The 25861-nt window shown below is 37.2% G+C and overlaps 1 protein-coding gene across 3 annotated transcripts in view; it reads left to right on the top strand.

The window, feature by feature from the left end:
• Positions 1–25861, top strand: part of LOC131078011 (uncharacterized) — a 265096-nt gene that overhangs the window by 115567 nt on the left and 123668 nt on the right. For all 3 annotated transcript variants that reach the window (XM_058015649.2, XM_058015645.2, XM_058015641.2), the window contains exon 9: positions 23201–23278. In XM_058015649.2, the coding sequence (XP_057871632.2) occupies positions 23201–23278 (78 nt within the window). The remainder of the gene's footprint in view (positions 1–23200; positions 23279–25861) is intronic.

Genomic DNA, 25861 nt, shown 5'->3' with positions numbered 1-25861 from the left:
CCTATATGAATAGCTCCCTTTGCCTTGTCCACTTTTGGCACAACAATTTGCACTGTCCTGCAGCCGGTTTCATCTCTCTGGATGGTGGAAATTCTTCTGGCTTGCTTCTTTGTGGCAACCTGTTCTAATCTTGCCAAGAAATCTGTCATATCATCCTCTTCTTGAACTTCTATTTTTTTTGTCTTTACTTTCAATCTTTCCTTCAACCAATCAGGAACAATGGGCTGCTCAATGCCTTCCACTTCTTGATTGCCTTCTTCACACATGATACCCCGAAGGGCAGAAATCATTCCTTCTTGAAATTCACTTTCCTCAACATCCATTTCATTGTTCGACTCTAATACTTCTGTGCCGGTAGGAGACAGAGGATGCTCATCTTCTTGATGGATTGACTCTACGTTTTCTTCATGAACCGGGGAAGGAATTTCCATCTCTGCCAATGACTTATCAATGGCCAATATGTCATTTATGTTTGCTGATGCGGTAGAACGAGATGGCTCTAGCCTTTGTTTCTTCTGAGCAGACCCTTCATTCACAACTGCCTTCCCTTTCTTTTTAGCACTTTCAATTGGTCTGACACTTTGGGTTGCTTCCTCATTTGAAGAATATCCTTCTGCTTCACCCATCATGTCATGTCAAGATTATATTTCTCCATCTTAATCTATGACACTGCTGATCAACCCATCACCTGGAATATTTCATAACTGGCCGCATCAAGGTGGTCAAGTTGGCATGCTCTGGTTTTGACCATTTGATAGGAGAAAGAGGTGCATGCTCATCAAAGCCAAGCTAAGTATATTCTGCATTATCTTCCAGCTGATCCGGTAGAAGGAAAGGTTCAGTCGTTTTGATCAAGCTTACTGGTAGTTTGGAACATAGTCTTTTCCAAATGTCAAAGTCGTCTGCAACATTTGCCCAAAAATCCTCATGTCCACTCTATGTTTGAATCTTTCTCCATTCACTAATCCAATATTGCTATGAGGATCATAGTTAACTCTAGATGGGTAGAATGTAAAGGGATACCACTGCATCTCTAGCCTAGCACTTTCAACTGCCTGTGCTGTCGGACAAGACTCATCCATATTTCCAATAAAGAATGCAAAGGTAATTGCTGCCTTCTGCATTATTCTTTTGAAGCTTTGATATGTTTCAAGTTGTTTGAGAACTTCAAGTAGGACCATCTTGTTGGTTGGATAGATCGGAAGTTGGTATGAACGACTGTCAAAACCTTGAATTCTTATGTATGTAAATTTCAAAAATTGGATAAACCAGGATCCATACTTGCCGATTAAACTTTTGGCTTCAGGAGATAACCTCTGTTGAGTTCCCCTTTGTAATGTCCTTGTGATGTACATCAGGAATGCATCATTCACTCGCCTGAAGTGCGTTTTCTCCTTAAGTTGTAGTTGAGGATAACAGTCATAAGGCTTGATTTCATTTTCTCCATTGCCAACTACGCCTTTGCAGATCGGTTCGGAATATCAAAAATTTTTGGCCAATGAGTAAATAATGTAGGAGCTCATGTAGAATGTCTTTGTCTTCTCCAAATTTATCAATTGTTCATGAACATTATTGCTGATTATGCGGGACCAATTGAACATCTTGATTCCCGAGGTAATTTCATCTATGAAGTAGTACATCCATTTCTCGAATGGTGCACCCTAAGGGCTGCCCATTACTCTATCCAGTAGTAGGATGATATCACCATATTCTTCTTTGAAGTATGGATGCAACAGATACTTTGGCACTTTTCCTTGGGGTCTTTTCTTTTCCAACCAAGACTTGTTAATATTTGTTGCATAGAGTTCAGACTGGTTATCATAGATCCTCTGGGTATCTTCTTTAGTCTTGTAGGAGGTTTTATTGTAGTTTGGAATTCTGAACGTCTCTTGAATGGCTAACTCTGAAAGATTAGCTAAAACCCTTCCATCAGGTGCAATGATCTCTCTTGATTGTGCATTGTAGTGTATAGCACACTCAACCATCAACTCAACACATTCCTTAGCCGGAGGAAATCCAGCTGCCTAGACGATGCCATTTCTCATCATCCGGCAAACAATTGGCGTCGAGAGGTGTCCATCATACTCGTACATTCTCTTTCTGAATTCTTCCATATCTACATGTCCAAGGTCAGTGTTTGTGACGTTCTTCTATTTATATTTGATCTTGATTTTGGCTGCACTCCTTACTAGTGAACTTCATTGGTACTTTTTTGGAAGGTGTTTCTTTGGTAGTCATCAACCTGCAAGACACATGAAAATTCAATATTATTTCCAAGGTTTTATTTCTAATTTTTGATCCTTTTTCTTGAAAAATTTCACTTTCAGCTTGTCAAAAAGTTAAATTTCTGCGAAAAAGCAGACTGAAAGTGAAGAATTTAGTCTAGACATTGATAAAATTTGATAGAAATAAGACTAGATAATAGAAAAATTCAGTCAATTTCAGATTTCGTGTCTTAGAAATTGATCTTTGTGAGTGAAATTCACCTTCAATTCTGAAAATCTGTCTTAAAATCAGAAAAAACACTTAATTTCTTGACTTCCAACACTTTGAAGAATTTTACTTCTTCAAAATTTCTACTTCAAAATTTCTCTTCAAGAAATTAATTGTCACAAAATTTGAGAGAACTTTTTAATCGCTCTCCAAATTCTCAACCTGAATAATAAATTTGAAAGTGTCTGGTTGAAAATATATAGAGTTTAAGGTTAGAAGCTTCTTCTTTGTGTTTTTTTTGTTTTTTCTATTTTTTTTGTGTTTTAATGTTTTAAATCTTTCCAAAATGGAAAGTTTTATTTCTCTCTCAAAATTTCATCCTTGGCTAATGAATCTTCTAGAACTTTCTTTTAATTTCCAAAATTCTTGAATTTTTGAAAATATTTCTAAGTGTTAAAATTATTTTCCCTATTTTCAAGGTAAAATAATTAAAAAATTATTCATGTGTCAAAATTATTTTCCAACCCGTTCATTGATTGACCCTTGATTTCATGTGCTAATTTTGTCAAAATTATTTTTCCCTAGCCATTTTTTTGTTTTCCGCTATGGCAAGTTGATCATTGTTATGTCTAATCTTCAAGTCTTGGGCGAATTTTTATGTCTGGCTTAGGCATCTTCACATATTCCATTTATGCCTAGGCTAACTTGGTCAGTGTTTATCCATCTTGTTTTGATCAAACTTTCAAGGTGCTTGGACAATCTACCTTGGAAAATTTCACTTTACTTAGGCGAACTTTTCATATTTTCATTGCCAATGTCTTGCTAGAGAGGGCAGACTTTGATCATGTCTTGCCACCCTTATTTGGACATGGAGCGGACTTGGAGGACATCATGCCAACTTTCTTTAGCTTTAATCCTTTTCCATGCCTAGCGAACTTCAAGTGTTTTCTTCAATCCTTTTCCATGCCTAGCGAACTTCAAGTGTTTTCTTCAACCTTGTCTTGCTTTAATTTTCTCTTCTTTATGTAATGTCTAGGCGGACTTGGATAGTCTTTGGACATCTTCAAACTTGAGTAGCTTTTTCTTGTTTGCTTTGCATCTTTAGTTTGTCCACCTTCACATGTGTCTTTGGCGGACTTGGCAAGCTTTATGCCAACTTGATTTTAGGAAGGCAGAGTTTACCTTGTGCTTGCCTTGGGCGGAGTTGGAAGGTTGTTTGCCAAGGCAGAGTTGGAAGGTTGTTTGCCAAGGTGGACTTGGAGGCTCCCTTGCCATGTTCCCTTGTGCCTTGGGCGGACTTTAAGTCTTGTTGGACATCTTTTCCCCTTCTTCCTTGGCGGACTTGGATGATGTTTGGACATCCATCTAGGCAGACTTCATGCTTCTTTTATCATGCTTTTATGCTTTCATACTTGGTTGGGTGGAGTTTGAGTATGCTTTGACAAGCAATCTTTCCTTTGTTTTAATCCTTACTTACAATCCTTGCCTTAGTTTAATTTTTTTCCTTTCAACTTGGTCTTGCTAGCTTAACCTCAAGTAGGAGTTTACTTTGCTCTTGCCATGAGTTAGTTGACTAAAGGTAGGAGTTTGACATGTGCTTGCCAAGTTTGTTTTGTGTCTAGGCGGACTTTGATCATTCCTTGGCTTCCTCTAACATGCCTAGGCGGACTTTGGAGAGTCATAGCCATCTTAGTTGATATGCCATCTTCCTAGACAAGGCGGACTTGGAAGTTTGTCTGCCATTCTTGAATTTGCTTGGCAAACTTGATGGTCTCTAGGACATGGGCGGACTTTGCTTAACCTTCACCATGTCTTGCTTCCATTCTTGGCATAGGCAGACTTGGAATAAGTGTTGCCATTAGCCATGTCTTTCCAACTTGGGCGAAATTTTCACCTAGACAACCTTGTGCCACCTTCCATTGTTACCTTATACTCGATCAGCCATGCTCATGCCAAGTTCATGCCATGTTGGTTTATTTGGAATGAAACCCTAATTAGGGTTACCACCTTGCTTTTTGCACTTGAAGACATAATATTTCAAATTGAAGACATGGGCACTAATCATATGGTATATGGAATGATCTTCTGGAACAAAACCCTAATTAGGGTTTTTACCTTGCTTTTTACCCTTAGAGACCAAATTTTCAATTCTGACAACATGGGCAGTAATGATATGGCCTGAGGAGCAAAACCCTAATCTCAGAAAAAAGCAGAAAAAAACATAACCCTGCTTTTTATATTGAGACAAAATTTTTCAAATCTGAAGACATGGGCACTGATCAAATGACTCAAGGAACAAAACCAAGGTTCTACTTTCAAAAAAGCAGAAAAAAGCAAAAAGCGAAAAAAGGAAAAAGCAAGTCAAAAAAGCTGCTTCCCGGAATGTGCACAAAGTGCCAAAAACAAAACTTTCTAAATTTAAAAAAAGCAAAAAAGCATAAATTCCTAAAAATAGGAAGTTGTCAGAAATAACCCAAAGCAATTGTGATCCTCGTCCTTCAAACCTTCTAAGCGCTTTGACAACGTTCAAACATGATTCTGAGCATGATTTCTCTATTTGCCTCGGTATGACTTCGAAACTCTAACTCAAAACTCTCGGAAAAAATGAATTTACGAAACTGTAGAGCTAGGACAAAACCCTAAAAAGCAAAAACAGGGGGTCCCCATCTGTGATGGGGCGATGTGTGAAATAGGTCACAACGGGACCCTTAACTCGAAACACCAAAAAGCCACCAAATGAGCACCAACAAGCAAAGGGGCGGCACAAACAACTCCCCCCACCACAAACCTACAATAACAGGGCACTATAGGGGAAAGGATAACCCTCCATAGGGCACCAACACAGATGAGCAAGGCCCACCAAAAGCAAAGAGGCCATCGATTGCCCAAAGATCGAACTTGGTCCCATGGCACTAGAAGAGGGACCAAAACCTCCAAGGTCTCCACAAAGAGGAAAGTCCTAGGTCACATGACCTCCTTCGAAAAGCATTCCCCCCAAAAGGAACAGAGGAGAACCAAACCATTGCAAATCATCTAGGAAGCAGCCACAAATTCTAGAGGGACTCTCAGCGAAAACCAGCGGGCAAACCATGGAGAGGAGACCCAAACAGTCGCTGCAGAACTCAAAGAGAGCTCGCACCCGTCTCCCTCACAGGCCTTAAGCGTGAAAGCACTGCACCCCATAGGCGCCAAGGGTAACACCACGGAAACCCCCAACTCAGGAGAAGAGATACAGCTACGAAACACAAATGTTGACATTACAAACATTCTTACATTCATATTGCTTCATAAATGAACCATGAATACTTGTACAAAGTCTGAGATTCAAACACTAAACTGCTCAGTGCATAAGCAGAAATTTACAAGTAATATGCATAGGAAAAATGTGACCTTCATTAGACGATAAAGACAATGTTCCAGAATAAGTTATTCCTGATCACATCAGTCATGCTAAACAGCATACAATCTTCATATATTATCTTCCGACAACCCTTCGAATGTCATGAAATTAAGCTCCAAAACTCTACCTTACTGCTGTAGCATGATGGCTGTGCTGTCTTCACAAGGAGAAAACCCTACTGACAGAGGTGTAGTGAATACACAATGAAGACCTGCAGTCAATTAGCACAGACTGCAGCTGAAGACTCACTCTTTAAATAGAAAGGAAATACACAATAAGAGAAATGTCTCACCAATACAGAGAGTCCACACAGCCTAGGATGAGCTCGAGTACAGGAAGGAAGTGTAACTATTATGACTTTTTCTCCTCAAACATTATATTTCTTGGGCGGTCAGCATAAGTGGTTTGGCTTCTCTGTAAAAACCATCCAAACAGAACTATAAGCTCATGCCGCAAAAACCAGCAAAAGAACTTGGCATCTAAACCCCACAGGAAACCTTCAACAATTGCCCACACTGAAATAGAAGTTCAATCTGAAACCAATTCCAAAGTGCTCAAACCCTTCAATAAACCCAAGCTCAACCAGCAAAAACCTTACTTCATAACTTGGTGTCCAAACACAACTTTCCTGGGAAAACTCCAATCGCAATAACAAATCTTGAAATTTATCTTTTCAAAGATTTCATAAAATTCATACCATAACCATGAAGTGCAGATGTGAAATCTAAGTGCTTTGCCAAACCACTAGCTAGGGAGAAATCTTTCACTATTGAAACTGATCTTCCCAAGAGGGTTTTCGTCCTCAAGAGGTTGAGATGGAACAAATCCAAACTCCAGAACCACAAGGGTTTCAATCAAAGAAATAGAATAAACTCAATATATGAAATGAGCTCCCTTTTCCTCCTTTTTATAAGCTTTTAAGGGAATTTTCTAAAACCCTTTTTAAAATATCACCTTATTAATTTATTAAGCCTTTTCACTCCAAAAGGTGATTTGGTTTACTTTAAAACATTTCCAACACCGAAAGTCACTTTTTAGCATCTCATCATTTAAATCTATTTGTTCTCATTCCAATGAGCTATAATATTGAGGTGTTCGATAATTTATTTTAAATAAAATGGCAAACTTGGTGAAATTAATTAAATATAGCTCAGTAATACACCCAATTAGTAACAATGGTCAAAAGGCATTAGAATTGAAATCTGACTGCGTAGGAGTGATCCCGATGATGAAAGATGATAAATGGACCCGATTGGGTGACTTACTAAAACTAGTCGTTCCTTCCAAGAATCTTGGAGCCCATAACATCTGAAAGAGTCATATGACTCTTCTAAACCATTTAAGCTCGTTGGTAACATCAAAATACCCCTCTAAACATGCTGACACAAGCCCAGAAAGTTAGTGCCAAGTACATTGCAAGAGAACTTGAAAATGGGGACACTATAGGAATAAAATCGTAAATGTTGGGGTATTAAATGCATGCATGATTTTTTTACCTTGAATTTTTGGTGGATGAAACCCTTCTTCATGCAATTTTTGATGATTTTTACAATGCTGTAAGGATATTTTTGTGTGTTGTTCTTCGGAGAAGGGCACACTTTGATTGCGACCAAGCCTATATTGCCCATTTTTCTGTGTTGTTGATTGTTCCACTTTTAGGTTTTTAACTTGTTCTATAGGTTTTTGAATTACTTTTTAAATTTGAAATAGTTATCAAAAACATAACTTTTTTTTTTTTAAGAATGTTGTAAAACTTAGAAGTCTTCAAAATCATAATTTTTTTTGAAGAATGTTGTAAAATTTATCAAAGTTTGCTATTAGTATTTACATGTGTGTTTTGTTATGCCTTTATTCAAATACTTGAATCTGATGATCATGCTTTTGTTGTCAAATTTCAAACCCGTTGAGGAACTTTTGATTATTGTATACAAAGAAACATATGGATTAACAACAATAATCATGCGAAGGCTTTGGATCAATATTGAAGAATTAAACTTTCACAATTCCTTGACCTTGCTTATTCATAAGTGATTGGCCTCTTTCGAACCAGAATACAACTATCACTCGTGTTTGTTATTGAAAAATCGGGGATATTTGAAAAAGATTTCCTCGATGTATGAATTTTGTCATGGAGACTAAATTTTAACTTCTGGGATATTATAAAAAAGACATTTCTAGATGCGTGAATTTTGTTATGAAGATTGAATTTGGGTTCTAGAATCCAAATAGTTGTACAAAGATTTTGCTATATAAAAATTAGAAGTTACCAAAATAAATGTAATGTCCCCACTTTAGCAGTTGCCCAAGTGTATGTGCGTTAGCCTAGCTCTACATGGTCCCGAGGGCTAACGAAGGGTTTAAGGGGACCCTGGAGTGTTTTGGTCTAGTCATTTCCAGTTTGGGCTAAAACCGAGTTGATTTACTTAGTTTCGGGCATACTTACTATTTTTAGTAAGTCAGCAGGACACAACGGAGGCTAGCTTTGGTGATTGGATTCGATACTCCTCGACGAGAGCTTTCTGACGAGCTATCACTTGCGCTATTCGGAGTCCGATTGCTAATATATTTTAATGCCTGAAGTGTATTAAAGTAACATTTAATTTAATTGTAAAATATTAAAGTGTTACTTTAATATTTATTTTATGGGGATGTGTGCAAATCAAAGGGGCACCCAAGGGAGACATAAGTGAATATTTTAATATGTTTTATATTGTACATCTTTTATCCCACATTGCTCAAGTGAGTTGGGTCGACCCTTGGAGAAAGAATAAAAGGAAGCTTTTGTGGCTTCACTCGGCATGTTGAATATGAAAAGAAATTGATGTGTGAGTTGCAGGTCCGTTCTTGGCATTAGGGGACGTCTATTCTCTCTTGTGACATTCTAGACGTCATTCCTTTGGGGTTTGGCCTTTGGAATCCATTGCTATCAAGCTTCATTAGCAGGCAGATTGGGTGCATCTCCAGCTACAGGCAGATTTGCTGTGTTGCTCATACCTTTTTCACTTCTTGTCCAATGCCTATGCCATTTTGAAGGGATGATTTTATGAAGATATTGGACTGATTGAAGACTAATTAATACTATAGCAGCTTTGTAGCGCAACACTATTTATGTTACTGTAGCATGACACTATTCACGCCACTGTAGCATGGCACTATTCATGTTACTGTAGCACGACACTATTCATGTTACTGTAGCAGCAAGATGGGAAGTCATTGTTGGAACATTATGTCAAAAATGCTGGAGTATTTAGTGAGTTGAAAAATCTGCTATGTATTTGATTTTATTAATTCTGGAAATAATATCATATCAACAGTTGTTCAATCTTCATGTTGCATATTATTGTAATTTCCTTCTAGTTCATGTTATGTGATTTCAAATCTATGCAAAGACTTAAAAACAAGCAAACATTTCATTTCGGAAGCCATAAGGGGTTTAAACATTAAACGGAGAAATAAGGAGTTGGATGCAAACTGTTTGACTACATTTCTATCAGCAGTTGGTTTAGTTTTTGGGCATTCTAGGGCGCCCATTACAATAAAATTGTTGTAACCCTTATCATAATAATCTATTCAGCCTTGTCATTGTTATCGTTTTATTCTATCTCAAGATGAATTAGCGACCTATCAAGATTTTGAAATTAGAGTTAAAGAGATAAATAAAACAAAAATAGAAATAAAACACTAAACTTAAAAGCAAGATGGAAGATATTTTTTTTGGGTAAAACTAAGGACTTTCGATAAAATTTTGATGATGAGGTTGTAGGTGCTGGTATGATTGTCCGTGGAAGTACCACCAACTATTAGCATCAACCCTATACTTGTTCTGAAGGGCATCAAGACCACAATCAGTTGTGCTTGCTAAACTCATGAACTCAGCCCTCACTACATCTGTATGTCACGATCACCAGGGTTTTGTGGAGTGTTGCCTTGTACCCTTGAGCAACTTCGGGATCTCTATATGGGGCAACTCTTGTGCCAATAAGGATTTGTTGACTACAATAATTGGGACTGAAAGCAAAGGCAAGGAGATGCAATGGAGTGGTCATTTTGTTCCATCTCTCCATTATTTGTTGTAGTTCTTTGAAGAATTTTTTTTCGTTTCTTGCTCTTTTTTCATTTATGATGACTTTCATCTTCTTAATCATTGAGCTGATCCTATCATATACCTCACCAACACTAGGCCTATCCATGTCAGTATAATGGATCATGCTCAATATAGGCTGAGTGAAATTCAGGAGGTATTGAGCACGATCCCACCAAATGTCATCTAGTATTGTTATCTTAATGTTTGCTTCCTTTGTAGTGCTAGATTGCGTGCATATGCTCCAGTTAGGGCTGATTACCATGTTAGATAGTGCTTCATGAACCTTCAGAAGTCGTCTTAACACAATTGTGTTGGAGGCAAAATGGGTCTCACCAACCTATATTTAAATCAAAGTAATAAAAAATTAAAATTAAATTAAAAAGTTTACTAAAACATATTTATAACTTAACTTACCTTCAACAGCTCCAATCTTGAGAATTGTCTAAATATGTCTTGTGACATATTGTGGTTGGTGATGAACATTTGGATCTCATCGGCATTAGCATACATTTGTTTGATGCATTCAACTTTGTTGCCAATTTTTTGCAGCATTAGGTTGAGTGAGTGGACAGCACAAGGTGTCCAATAAATGTGTGAATAACGCTCAATCGAGAAATCAACCCTATAGTTTTCGGAATTGTTTGTTACAACTTGAACAACATTTCGAGGACCACTTCCTCAATGGCTTGGGAAAGAATGTTAGCAATAAATGGACTGTCCTTCACCTACCCTTCACAATCCACTGCTTTCAAAAAGGATGCCCCTTTAGGGGACATTACAATAACATTGATCAATGGGCAATGTCTTGCATCTTTGCATCTATCAGATACGACATATTCCTTTGTTTTGACCCATTAATTCTTGATGTGCTTCAAGGAGTCCTCTACATGTTTCACCTATCTATCCAATAAGGTAGTACACACCACCACATAACTCGGGCCCTTGAACCTCTTTGGAGCCTGACTAATTGATCTCGCTATTTTTTGCTATTAAGGTGATCAAACAACATTAAATGCCAATCCATTAGCATAGATACATCTAGCTATGGCTTGCTCGACAATCTCTCTACCCTTATTCTGAAATGCCATTTCTAACTGTCCCTTTGCTCTCTTATGTGTCACAGGTTGTTTTTCTAGTACAAACAAGAATGGATGGCGCTCAGTAGGTTCAAGATTGGAAGGTGATGGAGAGGCCTTTGATCATTTCTTGGTCTTTAGCAAAGGATGAGCAGCTGTAGCTAGTTTACTTGCTGCTTGGTTTGCTTTTGCTTGCTCTTCAAAATATGCCAATACTTGTTCCTCTACAAGAAGGCCTTTACCTTTTGGCTTTACTAGACAAAATTGGATGCCTTGTTGAGAGATAAAGCATAAATGTGCTTTCACTTGATTGTATGAGCTATTATATTGTGCTTTGCAATGATGACAAATCCAAGTGTAACCTCCTTCACATGGAAGTACCATTTCCACATATTTCTAAGGGGAGAGTGTGTTTTTTCTTTAAAGGGAGGTTGGCTACCAGAGCTAGAAGCACTTTCCATTTTAATACCTAACGCAAATAATTTATAAACAACGTGGATAGGCACAAAGCCACAATCCAAAATGAAAAAAACAAAATAAAACTAGAGTTCATTTCAATTTGTAAAGAAAATGTAAGTAAAAAAACAAAAAACAACAAAAAACCTACCTCTTTTGTTGAAATATTCCTCTACAATGTCTTTGAGAACAAATCAACAATTGCAAATGTTTAGGAATAGCACAAGAACTAACTTGGAGCATGCAACAATCAATATTCAACTCTCCTTGTGCAATGACAAAAAAAAGAAAGTTGAATAATGGAGCATTTTTTATTGTTTTTCAATCACAGTAGCATAAATGAAATAGATTTTAACTTTTGGTTGTTTTCAATGGTCAAATTAGGGTTGGAGGTCAAAATTCACTTTTTGCAAAAAAAAAAAAAACGCAAAAAAACTTAAAAATGTCAAATACTTCTTGGGTTCTATTGACGCAGTATTTTTGGGTGGAAATTTGCCTAGGGTATGCTTGGGTTTGGCAGGGCCAGATCCACAGTGGGTATCCAGTACCTTTCCTAGACCCACAACGAATTGGGTCGGAACCCAAACCCAGTTTTTCGGGTTTGGCAGGTGTCATGTTCCCTCCTTGATCATTATTTATTTCCTAAATGAAACAATTACTATTATTAATTAATATATTATCAACGAATGATTATTTGGAACTATTAACTATTTATTTATTAAATATTATTATTTAATTAATATTTATGTAAATAATAATAATAATATTCTTGAAATATTCAAATCAAACAAATTAATATTATATTATAAACATAATTTACATATTATAAATTATAAACATGATTTACATATTCTTAATTGTAAAACAATTTATTTATTTAAAATAATAAATATATAATTTACATATTTATTAATGAAAGGTGATATACAAGAGACTCGTATGAGTTTGCGATAACAGTAGCAGTTTATTAGTTAAAAGGCAAAATACATTTAATTAAGAGTCACTACTTTTTCAAGGGTGGTGTCGGTGGGAAAAAGACATAACCCTCCATCACCAAATGAGGGATATATATATATATATATATATATATATATATATATATATATATATATATATATATAGCATATCGGCCACTCAAAAGGGGCTGAAAAAGGGGAACGGTTAAGTGGAAGGCAGTAATACGACAGAATATGAATGGGATCCGAAGGATATAGCAGACCGAACAGATCAGAACGGTATTAATTATAGGCAGTAATACCATTGTTCTTGGTGGTATGTTGAGGAACTTAATATATATGCTTAAGAAGAAGTCTGACAAAAGAATCTAGTAATAATATAAATATTAATATGATAATTATAATTATTATTATGTTTTCTGAGATATGTACCTTACATAAGGCCTAGAGCGATTTTTGCTTCAAGTCATGTCCCTGGAAAGGACATAGAACGAGAATTTTTATTAAGACCCACTCCTTCTAAAGGACATGGAGCGAAATTCTCATTTAGACCCTGTTCTTCCTAAGGACATTGAGTGAATTTCATTTTGAGTCCTGTCCTTCCAAGGGACATTGAGTGAATTTCATTTTAGGTCCTGTCCTTCCAAGGGACATTGAGCGAATTTCATTTTAGGTCTTGTCCTTCCAAGGGACATTGAGCGAATTTCATTTTGAGTCTTGTCCTTCCAAGGGACATTGAGCGAATTTCATTTTGAGTCCTGTCCTTCCAAGGGACATTGAGTGAATTTCATTTTAGGTCTTGTCCTTCCAAGGGACATTGAGTGAATATCATTTTAGGTCCTGTCCTTGCTAAGGATATGGAGCGAACTATTTACCTTGACCTTGTCTTTGCTAAGGACATAGAGCGAATCATGTGTGTACCTTGCAAAGGACCCAAAGCAAAATTCATCAAAGGCAAACATTTTGGTGCCAAGATCAATTCCATTTGAAATTCGAATTGCTAAAAGGGAGAACTCTAATGTGTTAAGTCGGCCAGCATGAGGAAGATAATTTGTTGTTTTATTTTTGCTAGATTAAGTCGGCCTTACACTCCAAAGGACACCTCTTTTACCCTAAGCGCCATAAAAGAAGGATCAAGATATTCATTTTAACCATCAATTCAAGCATTTTCTTCTTTTCAAGTGCAAATTTGAGAGCAGGTTGAGCGAACTTCTCCAGCAAGGAAGCGGATTTTATCTATTCATGAGCAAATTTCACCAAAATATAAGTGAATTGTTCCAGCACAAAGGCAAACTTGGACATTAAAAGTGCAGACTAGAGGATCAAGACAAACCAATTCGAGCATCAAAGATACAAATCTGATGTTTTAGGAAGGAGAATTCACCATGAAGCATCTAAATTAATCAAGAGGGAGCGAATTGTACTCAGCTGGGAGACATATCAATCAGTAAATTCGATCATTAGACGGTCCAAATTTACCCTTAGACATTAAATCTGTCTTCCACATAGTAAATTCATTGATTATTGTCAGTTCTTTGATCAGATTTAGAGAGAAATCATTAAAAAACAAAGATTAGATCAAGCTGTATATCATGTGTGTTTGATGTGCAATTGTTCATTTTGCAAGAGGCAAGGAAAGAGATCAAATGGGCTAGGTTGAAGGAAGATCGCAACAAGGATCTCAAGGAGAAAATTTCAAAAGTGCTACTAGATCATAAGATGGCAAAGGAGAGATCATAGAATCATCACAAGGTAGGATATACAAGCAAGGATAGAAGGAATGACTTGACCATGACACGTACTTCCTATCACCACTATGCAAGATCAAGAGGCTTCATTAGCAAACACTAGAGCATCAAGGAAGGATAACCTACATGATGGAAGGATGTTTTACAATCTTAAATTCCCTTCAGAAATCCAAGAATCGAAGTCAGTACGACGAAGAGCTACATTTAATCAGGTGCACCTTTCATCAAGTATGTTGAAAAACGGAGGAGGATCAACCAAAGTCATCACAAGACCTATATCAGCATGATTGAAGAAGCAAATAGTTTCAAAAGAGTTAATCAAAGTTTGCTTCTCATCATCATCATCACATTGAGCAATTGAATAATGTTGAGTATCAAGAGATATCTCTCAACATCCCTTCATGATGATGAATCAAATCAAGACTATGAAGTGCAAGATAAAGGTGGAATCCTAGTCATCATCCCAGTCACCGCCTTCACCAATCAGAAAGGTTCCACTTCAACATGTCCAAGTTCAACGAATCAAGCTCATTTATGAAGGCACAAACTCCAATGTACCTACCTTTGATATCTATTGGTCCAAGCTCATTGAATGTAATTTTCTCATTGGGTAAGGAGAGTTGGTTGTAACAAACCCTAATTAGGGTTTCATTGTAAAATCTTGGCCATTGATGGAGATTCAATCTTGGCCATTCATTGTAAATGAGCTCTCTATATAAAGCTTAGACTCTTCATTTGTAAAGGTTAATAGTTGGCTAGTAGAGAATAGAGTAGTGAATAGAGAGAATAGAATAGCAATTAGAATAGAAGTTAGATTAGGAGAAGGCAAAGATTGTTGCTAAACCTTGTTGTAAAGAACAATTGATTTCATTGAAGTTATGGTGAATTTGATTTGTTGTTTCAACAACCCGCATGGTCTTTACTTCTCAATTTATTTTCATGTTGATTAGATTGAATGGAAGAAATTGCTGAATGAATTTGTGTGGAATTCGTTTTGTCCATACCACTAGCCTCTTGCTGATTGTAAGTGTGCCTTGCGTGGTCAACTGGAGTGATATGAGCTTAACTTCGAATTGTTATACGTCCATTGCTTATGCATTAACTTGAATGGTGATCAATGTTGATGGTAATGATTTGAACATCTTTGAAACATCCTTAGAAGATTGCACCGAGCTTGCGTCAAATTGTTCAGTTTGATGGTGAGACCTTGCCCAGTAGGATTCCAGCTAATCATTCAACTATCTTCTTACATTCTAGGTCTTAGAATAGACTCTCTCAACCCTTTACCTTTTGCCATTTTTTCAAAATCAAGCCAGTTTAGGACAAAGAGCATCACCATATAGCAACATCAGATGATCGAGATCCAGCAAATCAAGCATTCAGGCATTCGGATGTAAGTCCCCTTGTGATTCCAACATAATCACATCAACCAACAGTGCTTATCCACATGTAGTGACCCTACATTCATGAACCTTGGAGTCATTTCGAATGATCCTTAAGCTAATCTTCAGCATCCGAGAGATTTTGTTCAAGAGAGGATAAGATACTATTGGGTATTTTATTCTGTGTTTGCATGTGTGTAAAAAACACATCAACAAAATTGGCCCTAGAAGGAGGGCCGAGCATTTGAACGTCGGATCTTGTCAAGTCATCGCATTTGAAGAAATTATGTTAAAGCTTTTACCCTCCTCTCCACACTACAAAATCGAAGCAGAAAAAAGGCCTGACTGCGAATGCAATAGGTGAATCCAAGGAAGATCAGTGGAGAGTCATCTTCGCACTCAACAAAATTGAAGCACAAGAAAGGCAGGATTGTGGATACATGAGTGAAGCAGTTGATGTTGGAATTTATCAAGGAAGCACTTTGCGCAGTTGGAACCAGTTGAGCTTTCAAGTTAAATTTGAGATTTGCAAGATCTCTCTTTATTCCAGAAAATCCAAAAAAAATGAAAAACTAGAAAGTAAAGTAAAAATCAAAAAATCAAAAAAATAAAAAAAAGAAGGATTTCTTGATGGAGCAACAACAGTTTCACGATGAGCAAAAAGTTGATATTCCTCAACTTTGGTGGAGATTGTATGCACAGGTTTACCCACACCGTTTATCCAAGTTTGCAAGGCCAGGGCAGTGTCGAATCCATGAGACGAATGAACATGATGAGATGCATTGCTTGACATACCTATCAAGGATGGAATCAGCAATGCAAGGAAAGATCTTTTTTTGGGATGTTCCTAGGCCAGAAGCAAAAGAAGGCAATTTTAGCGTCCAAGAAAGCAAAGATCCTCTTTCAAGCTTCTTATGGATGATTGAAAGTCAACTTATCTTGAATGGTGAAATGCATTTACAAGGCATATTGCTACCATTGTGGTGTAGGATTCACAATGCACCTCACTCCGAATTTACTTGCTCATTGTGTGAGATGGCTATCAACCAAGTCAGATACCAGTTTGGAATGCTAGCCTTATCCGAAGAAGAATGTATCGCAAACAGATCTTGGAGTGCACATCTTGCAGCTATATTTAGAAGAATATTTGAACGAGACATTGCTACATCACTAGACAATGAAAAGAGGCAGTTGCACGTTGATGCCACAAGTTCACTTGATGACCAATGTATTGCAATGGATAGCTCACCATGCCTTGTGCCTAAAGAAGAATATCATGGAACGAAAGTTGAAGAAACAATTGAGAATGCTCAAGTAGTGATAAGGGGAGATCAAAGTGTTGAGCAAGCAATCAAGGAAGAAGAGGAATTCCTTGAAGAACTTTCATTCATGCTACAAAAGAAGATCCTTGAGAAAGAGATACAAGAAGTTTCAAATAGCACCCTTGAAGAAGACAATCATATAGACATATTGAAAGAAGAGCTATAGATCATCGTAAGTGAGCCCAAATATGAAGAACAATTCGAGGGGGTGCTCAAAGACATCCTCACTCTTATGCTATTTGAGGGGGCGTTGAAAGATCTCATGGAGGAAACACAAATGGAATCACGGTCAAAATTTTTTCAAGACAAAAAAGTTATGGTGAGTGATGTGATTCATGGCCTCTCGAGACAATGCTTGAGCATGAGATACCACCAAAGATTGTATTTGATCAACTAGAGATGTTTAAAGCTCAATCTATGGAGTCCCTAATCATTGAAGATATGCTCACGAAGTTACATGAGGATGCATGGTTTATGAATAGACATGAACAAGATGTAATTGTGAAAACAAAGAAAGTTGAGCTATTCGAAGGGGTGCTAAGCTTATTCAAAGAAGAGCTTGCAAGTGAGTCAACATGTTGTGAATGCTCGTGGAATGGTACATCACCAATGGCGATCTCCTGAAGCAGCTGATGATTTCTCTTTCAACAATGCACTGAATGGTGAACAAACACTTCCATTCAAGCAAACACCTCCATCCGAGATTGAAACATGCAAAGTTGCCTCTTTTATTTTAATCTTAGCTTTGAAAATTATTACGATTTTGATTACTGGGGTTTTGAGAAAACAACTTGCATTTGGATTGATCATGGACCTAATGAGTTGCCTCAATTGATTATCTTACATGAGACCTTGCCTGAATATGAGAGATGCATGGTGAGAGCTTGCTTTTCTGTATTTAAAGATGAATTTGCTTGACTGCGAACTATCACTTTTGCCATGCTCACATTGCATACCTTGAGAAATCATTGAAAGTCATGTACATATTTCGCTTCTTTGAGGCGTGTTTAGTCTAGAAGTCTTGTATATAGCTTTAGAGCAGGTTTTCTTTTCATGTGTTTTAGTTAGAGGTCTTTTTGAGCCTTATTCTTAATTTACCTTGAGTCATTTGACTCATGATTCTTAAGTGACACAAATAGTTTAGTCGTTTGCTTTCTTTAATTCGTTTGCTTTTGGTTTGCCTTGGTTTAGTTTGCTTTTGTGTGCTTTAGCTTAGCCTGCTTTGGTTTTGAGTCAATTTGTCGGTTTGTTTAGTTTAGGTCTCCTAAGTGGGAACCCTCATTTGTAAGAAAGGCGGTTGTGTTGTTTCTCACCCATTGGCACATTTTGGATCTTATGCTCGGTTCATTTCTTGGATATCTATTCATGAAGTGCCTTGAATCCGAGGTTGTTCCTCTTCGTCTTTATCATTTGGTTAGGACTTGTACTTGTCTTGGAAGAGAATCATTTTCTATGTCTTGATATCGACATCTTTTGATTACTATATCTTTACACACTAATAAACTCCGAGTCATTATGGTTTTGAGGTGAAGCTGTGATTAGTGAAAAATCCAAAGTCTAGCTTCAGCGCCATTGTAATCTTGAAACCCAAGTAAGCTTCATTGCTCACAAGCCAAAGGAATTGACAGATGAAAAGAAAGGAAAGCAATATCAAAAGAGAAAAATGAAAAAAAAAAAATCAAGAGAAAAGGAAAATGAATGAAAATGAAATATCAAAATTGGCTATTGGAACATGCGAGTAACTCCATTGGGGCTATAGACGCCCAACTGGCAATGGAGTAATATTCGTGAGATTACAACGATAACCTTGTCGGGGCTATAGATGTTCGATTGACAGCAAGGCTCTATCCAGGATGCTTATGAAGTGTAGACAAACTACGTAGCTAATCACGATTGAACTTGGAAGTCATAATGTTCTTGTTGAGGGGAATGAATACACTTGCACACACATGGGTAATCAAAGCCGAGGTGCCTTGATTCAATTCGGTATTCTTCTTTCACTTAGAGCTAACTGCCCTATCCCCTTGATGTCCACTTGAGGGTAATGAAACATAACTTTATTAACACTAAAGTAAATATTTTAACACTAAATTTATAACTTCAGTGTAATAATTTAATAATCCAAACCACTTTTGCAAGAAACATCGCCAAGGCATCAAAAATTGAATTTGAACACACCGAGAAGGAATTGACATTGAAGAATGCTGTCATGTGCTAAAACGGGTACTAACTAAAAATAGCGTTGCCTTCCAAAAACTGTGGAGAACAACTTAAAAGGCCTAAAATGTTGCATAGAGCATTATCACAAACTTGAAAGCCCATGAACTCCAAACTGTCACCAGATTTCAAGAAGACTCAAAACTAAGCTCTCCAAAAAGATTGGGACTCTCCCAATTCACTTGGAAACTTATGGAAAACCACGAAACTTGCCAATGGTCACAAAACAATATAGCATAAAAATGGGGAGATTACAACAGAGGCTTACATATTAAGTTGGCTGTTCATAGGTTTCCATTGACACATCACAATGGGCCTCATATGCTCTTCATAAAATCCCAAAGTAGAATCCTTCTTACAAATCTCTTGCTTTACCTTCTGAAGCATGCTATCAAAAGTCTCATAAATCTCTCCAATGCAAAGAGAGTTTGTATCAATGTATCTTATAATTTGCACAACAGGCTTGATGGAGTAGACATCTACAAGTGCAAACAAGTTACAAACAATAAAAATAATTTGTTTGTTTGTAATTAAACACATGAACTGTTCTAACCGTATGATACAATATGTGCTATGGCCATAGTTTGTGTTCAGCTCCTTAAATCTGATACGATCTTTTGCTATGGTCTAAGACAAGAATAGTTCTCTATTTTTAATGTCCAGTCAATGAGCTTGCATGGTCTATTTTTGCTGTGACTTTGCATGGTCTGTTTTGTTATGAGCAATATAAAGTTTATATGTATTCTGTTTTGATGCACTATAATAAAATATAATAATAATTTATATGTTAGAAAAATTAATAAATGAACTTTAAAAAAATGTAATAATAAAACCACCAATTTCTTATCTCATTTTCAACTATCGATCGCCATCAAGGATTTTTTGTTTCACGTTTCTTCTTTTAGGTTTGCTTGCCTTTGGTCATCTACCCCACTTTGGTTTAACCACCATTAATTGTAGAGTCTTTTGCACCGCAACCAACCATCCTCTAACAAAATGAAGTAGTTGACATATCTAGTTTATGGGAGTTTGAGGAATGCTTTCCTTGAAAAAAGTCTTGAACATAAAGTGAAGTGTGATTGTTGCAAATGAACTTCTATATATCTCTAGCTTCTAGCAACACTACCATCATTGAATCTATCTTCCTGATGTCCTTCAATGTGTTGTTTGATACATGAACACACCATGGCTTACAAAATGTGAGAACCTTCCACCATCAAGCTAGTTAGCTTCACTACATAGGTTGAATTGATCACCACTTGAAGAACACTAGAGACTCCAACCTCTTCTATGGCATTCTTCAAAATATGAAATGGAAGTTTGCAAACAATCAATAGCTCTAAGAAAATAAGAGCTAGTTCACATGTGACAATGATATTGGTGAGTGGTCATGTTTGATATCGGCCCACCTATCTATGATAATAGGGTACCCATCCTTTATCTAAGTTTACTTCATTTTCACTGTCCACACGCTAACCTTAGAAAAATTTCTATCAAGGAGGGTGGTGTGTAGCTTATGTTGTCTAGGTGGGACAAATGAGGGACCGACAACTATCATATCTTTGAACGTTTGTTTGGAAAAGGGAGAATGTGCCACATGAAATGTTATGGAATGAGTATAAAAAGTCTAGCAATGGAAGACTTGGTCACTTCTTGTGATTTTGTATTAAACAACCTTTTAACACTAGTAGTTCTTTTATTTCCCTTGGTAGAAGTAGAACGCTCTCCTCTTTGAATTTCAACATCTATAGTTTTCGTAAGCAATTAACTTATTTCTTGCCCCCCACCCCCCCAATGTGCAACCTGGTTACCTCGGCTTTCTCAACTGGAGTTATTATATGTTTTGATGACTTATGCACAAAAGATGTGAATAATCTCTATAAAAGTTGCCCCTATAATCTTTCTTGCACAAATTACATAGCCATACTCTACTCCCCCCTAAACTTGTTTTCTTGTCTTTGTCTATGTGTGTTGCAAATTGTAGGAGAGGTTTTTTGGGGTTAAATGAATCTTTTGCATAAGGTTTGAAGAGTTTAGAAGGGCATTCAAATGGGTTAGTTACTTGCATAGCCTGCTATGCTTCCACTCCTAGAAGAACCCCTAGTGGCAGCCATACTTCTATGACATCTAGTTCTTTGTTGCATTTCAACTTCAATATCTTCATTCTTAAACTACCATTGTTGCTCATTATTCTTTTTTATTAAGAATTTAAAACATAGCTGCACGTGCATACATAGAGAAAATATTAAACAAAACATGCTCCTTAAGTGTTTGGAAATTTAAAAAAGAAAATGCAAAGGAATTTGAAGAAATAAATAATGGATGAAAGCTTACCTCAACTCACATGGATTTGATGCCCTATTGCTGTTCTCCTCTTCTCAAAGCTTCTCCTTTTCTTTTTCTTCTTCTTCACAAGTTGAAAAAGTCAAGATGAGTTTGCATTTTTGTTTTTAGTTGTTTCGGGTCTAGGTATAGTTTAAAGGGGCTTTGGTGTCCTTGTGGGCCCATCCATCCCTTAAAAAAAATCAAAATCAATTTAAAAAATAAGGCTCCAAAAATGTGCCTAGGTTGTAGGGGATGACTACGCGTGCCCTATGGTTCTTAGGCATACACTGCTAATATTTTGTCATCTTGAGGACAGTCCTTGAATTTTCAAAAGAAAGAGGATGGGTTGAGATGTTTTCTACTCATCCTTGCGTGCTTGGAATGTTTCTTATGATGGGGTCATTTTGGACAGGGGATGTGTCCTTGATGAGCATAATTTCTAGCCATCTGTACCATGCCACAGTTTTTATCACTATATTGGAAAGTTTGCTGTACCATTTCAGGGGTTTGCTCAGCCACATTCACACCAATTGATGTCTGTTTCAGTCATACAAGCAATGAATTATTCAAATATGCTGTATGCCATCTTGTGAGTGGATATTTATCAATTTGAGATTATGAAAAAATAACTCTTTCTAATTCAGCATATCAGCGTGGTTATTTTTTTGAACTGTTACAATTAAATAAAAATCAGATCTAAGGTTTTTATGTTTGTGTTTCCATGTTTATTGATGCTATCATAACTTATCCAACAACTCATTATCCATTCTACTTTCATATTTGGTTAATTTTGGTCTAAAAGGGTTTCATGTGCACATTGGTGAATAATAGTATCACTGCATCTCTATTCATAGGAAATCGGTTATAAATCAGCAGTTGTATTTGATATATTTGACACATACAATTCAGATCTTATGTTCATGTTGCATTTGAGGAACATACCAGCATTATGAGGGTTTGAATTTCCTGTTTCGAAGTGTAGATTGAGTTACAAGGGTTACAATATTGGATTATTGCTAAACATTTAGGTTTGACATCAACATTGGTAATTTGATTATTGTTTCAGCATGCATATGTTTGATAAATCATCCATTTGCTAGAGTTGTGCGATCAGGGGCTTTACAAGGATTTTCTATTTCCTGTTGGCAGAATATAGCTAACTTGTCAGTTTATGCTATTTGATAGACTATAAGCTTGTTTGCTAACACTGAACCATTTTGAATTTGAAAATTGTAATGAGCAATTTTCATTCTCCCTTTATTTTGTTGTTTCCTTTTGTTTTGAGTCCAATTATATTACCTTAAAAACTTGAAGAAACCAGATTATTTTACTTTATTGGGATGTTTTGACAAATGACCATTTGGAATTATTCTAGGAAGGCACACATCCTGCTTCACAACCTAAACAGATTTAGAAAATTGTTTATGTCCAACACAATTGTTTTCTAAACTATTTTGTGGAAGTGATGTTATCATCAGAAACATTTTCTTGTTGGTCGTGATTTATTTGAGTTTTGCATATGGCTGTTATGGAAGATTCTACTATATTCTGCAATGTTTGACATGGTCAACTGGATTATGCTTTTTTTTTGTATTTTTTTAAATATGCAGGTAAAATAGACATCAGATGTTTCCTGGAAATATATAGAATTTTAATATACAACGAAGCTTCTGTTACCTTTTTGTGAGCTAGTTGGCACTTCACTGATTGGTTTAAGTGCTAATTGGTTGTCTTTGTGATTCCTGATTTGCATATTTGGTTGTGTCGAATTAAAACTCTTTTATTTTATTTTGCATTTCAGGGTTGGCGACTAGTTGCATCTCATTTTTCTTCCATATTGGAAGATGCAATTTTTCCTACTTTAAGAATGAACCAAAAGGTGAGCATTAGTTCTTTTTGGCTTCAGGTACTTGATATTGTATTTGTTAAGGATGAGGGTGATATTTGCATTATGGTATTTTGATTGAAAATGAAAGCATCTGCATGATGAATGTTGACATGATGGGCTGTATGATAATATTATTGTATCTAATTTACATGCTTCATTAGATAAAATGCTTAAAGAATTTGTATGCGATGTTAGAATTGAATATGATTGTATTCAATTTATGTTTAGATTTTGATATTTCTGCACATTGTTTTATGTTTTTGACATAGACTTAAGATGAATGAATACAATCACTTATGAGTTAGTAACAGTGGTTGATTCATAAACCTTTGGGTTGATAACCCTGTAGTTGTATCAACAATGGATTTCCTAGGTTAACCCTTTGTTCACCTTCCTTGTTTCAATTAGATTAACTTGTAGCAGTGTTAGTTGTTCAAATAGTAGCAACAGAACTAAACAAATAGCAGGCACACAATGAGCAAAATACACCCAACACAAGTTTCATCTGGAGAAAACCAAAATGGGTGAAAAAAAAATTGAGGAAGGGTGTCCAAATTAGCATCTGATTCACTATGTCAGTGTCAATACATGGAGATTTGCCAATGTAATTGAATTAATGGATGTGTCTTATTCCAACAGTCTCCTTTCTTCCCCACTTTGCTCTTTACAACTTGCAGGAACCTCGTATACTCTTCCTCACCGATTCTACAATGAAAGTGTCCTTTTTCAGAGAACCGACTCCTTTGCTGGCCTCCTTTGAGCCCTTTATGCTTCTCTGACCATCCAGACGTGGAAGTAAAACTGTCTTCCCAGCATGGCCACAGTTTTCTTTGCAATTGAATGGACATCCGAGATAACTGGTCCACTGTTTGTCTCACACTTGCATGGGTAGGCAAAAGGGAAAATGATATCAATTACCCAACGAAAGAAACAAAATACCAACCAATCTGTAATGTTCGTCAAAACCAATCTTTGGAAACAAAACAGGCTGCCACTAGAACAGTCCAGATGTGCCCCAAAACGACTGCAAAGAGTGCATGAGGTGGTCACTGCCCTAATGGCAGTGACTCAATGATCAAAAGATATACAGTGACATCCTGCTGCTTATGAAGGGGAAATTGCCTCTTGTTAGTAGCCTAAGTGGATTGAATTATAATCATACAGAACACTGATCTGAATTACAACAATCATGGCATAGTACGACACCGGCATGGAACATGAATCGATCACAAAACAGTATGTAATAATGTACTATATGCAACACAGAGATATATCATATTAATTTCCACAATCTGGCACCTTGAAATGTGCTACAAGTCTGCATATAGAGAGTTTTTTGGTTGGTTAGGCCATCAACCGTCATACAACTAACCCTTAGTTATGACTTAAACTATTGTTTTCTTTTAATACATTTCCAAAAAGTCTTATTTACTAATTAACCGGCTTACATCATCCCCCCCAAAACTTGTGTCTTCTAGATGACACAAAACAACAACAAAAACTATCTACTGAGAGGGACAAGAGGGTGTCCTTGTTTCTGACGTGGCACGCTCTCAGAGGGTCCTCAGATCTCTTTCAGCAGCGAGTTGTTTTCCCCGAGTTGCTTTAAGAAGCCTGAGGGTATCCATTCGGTTCTTCTCAGAGGCAGCCAACTCCTATTCCTTTCCCAGCCGGGTGGTTCTTTCTTGTGCCACTTCTCGTTCTAGAGCTTTGATTCTTTCCTTCAGCTCTCTCTCTCGCTACAGGGATAAGGCGTGTTCTCCTTCCATTTTGCTAGCTTTCTATGTCAACCCTTGGAGCTGTAAAAATGTAGTATGGAAGGTCCGCTCCATGGTAGTGAGGGTCCCCATCATTTCCAGATCACCTGTATGCTCTCTAAGAATCTGTAGCACCCCCCTGTTTGCTATCATCTCCAAAGTTTCCTTGTCAGGCCAACCTTGGTTTCTCATCTTCTCAGAGAACTCCCTTTCACAACCCTCTGTCATAAATGCCATTAGGGCTTCCGCTGCCTTCACTATAGCACCCACATCGGATCCTTGAGAATGATCTATCATCCTCTGTGTAGCTGTCCTCATTACTTCCAACTCTGAAAAAAATTGCTGCACAGCCGCTTCAAACCCTCTGGCACCCTCTTCTGGTGAAGACGTGCTGTGCCGTTTCTCAATTTCTCCAGTCCTTGGGCTCTCCTCCAGTTGGCCAAACCCCAACGATGGTGAGGGTGGTGGCACTTCTATATCCATCTGGAACCTAGCCAGTAGGCTGTCAGCTTCCGCCTCCATATCTTTTTCCTCTCCTGGATGTGTTTGATGTGTTTTTGCTTCACCCTCCATATCCTTTTCCTGATGTGTTTCTCTTGTGTCCCCTCCGCCCATGGTTGGATTGCTAACTGGGTCAGTTAGTGGTGTAACCACCAATGCTATGGCTCTCGCCTCTTCCACACCCCTTGGTGTGTTTATATGGAGGGTGTGGGCCCCTGCATTATGTCGCCGTAAACCCACTAGTCTGGATTGGGATGAGTCTCCTTGGAATCCTGGCACCAAGTGTGTCGTGGACGGAACCTGTGGCGGCCTTGGC

Source organism: Cryptomeria japonica, chromosome 6, assembly GCF_030272615.1.
Source record: "Cryptomeria japonica chromosome 6, Sugi_1.0, whole genome shotgun sequence".
In the NCBI taxonomy this organism is placed as follows: domain Eukaryota; kingdom Viridiplantae; phylum Streptophyta; class Pinopsida; order Cupressales; family Cupressaceae; genus Cryptomeria; species Cryptomeria japonica.
This window is presented reverse-complemented; position numbering and strand designations above follow the sequence as displayed.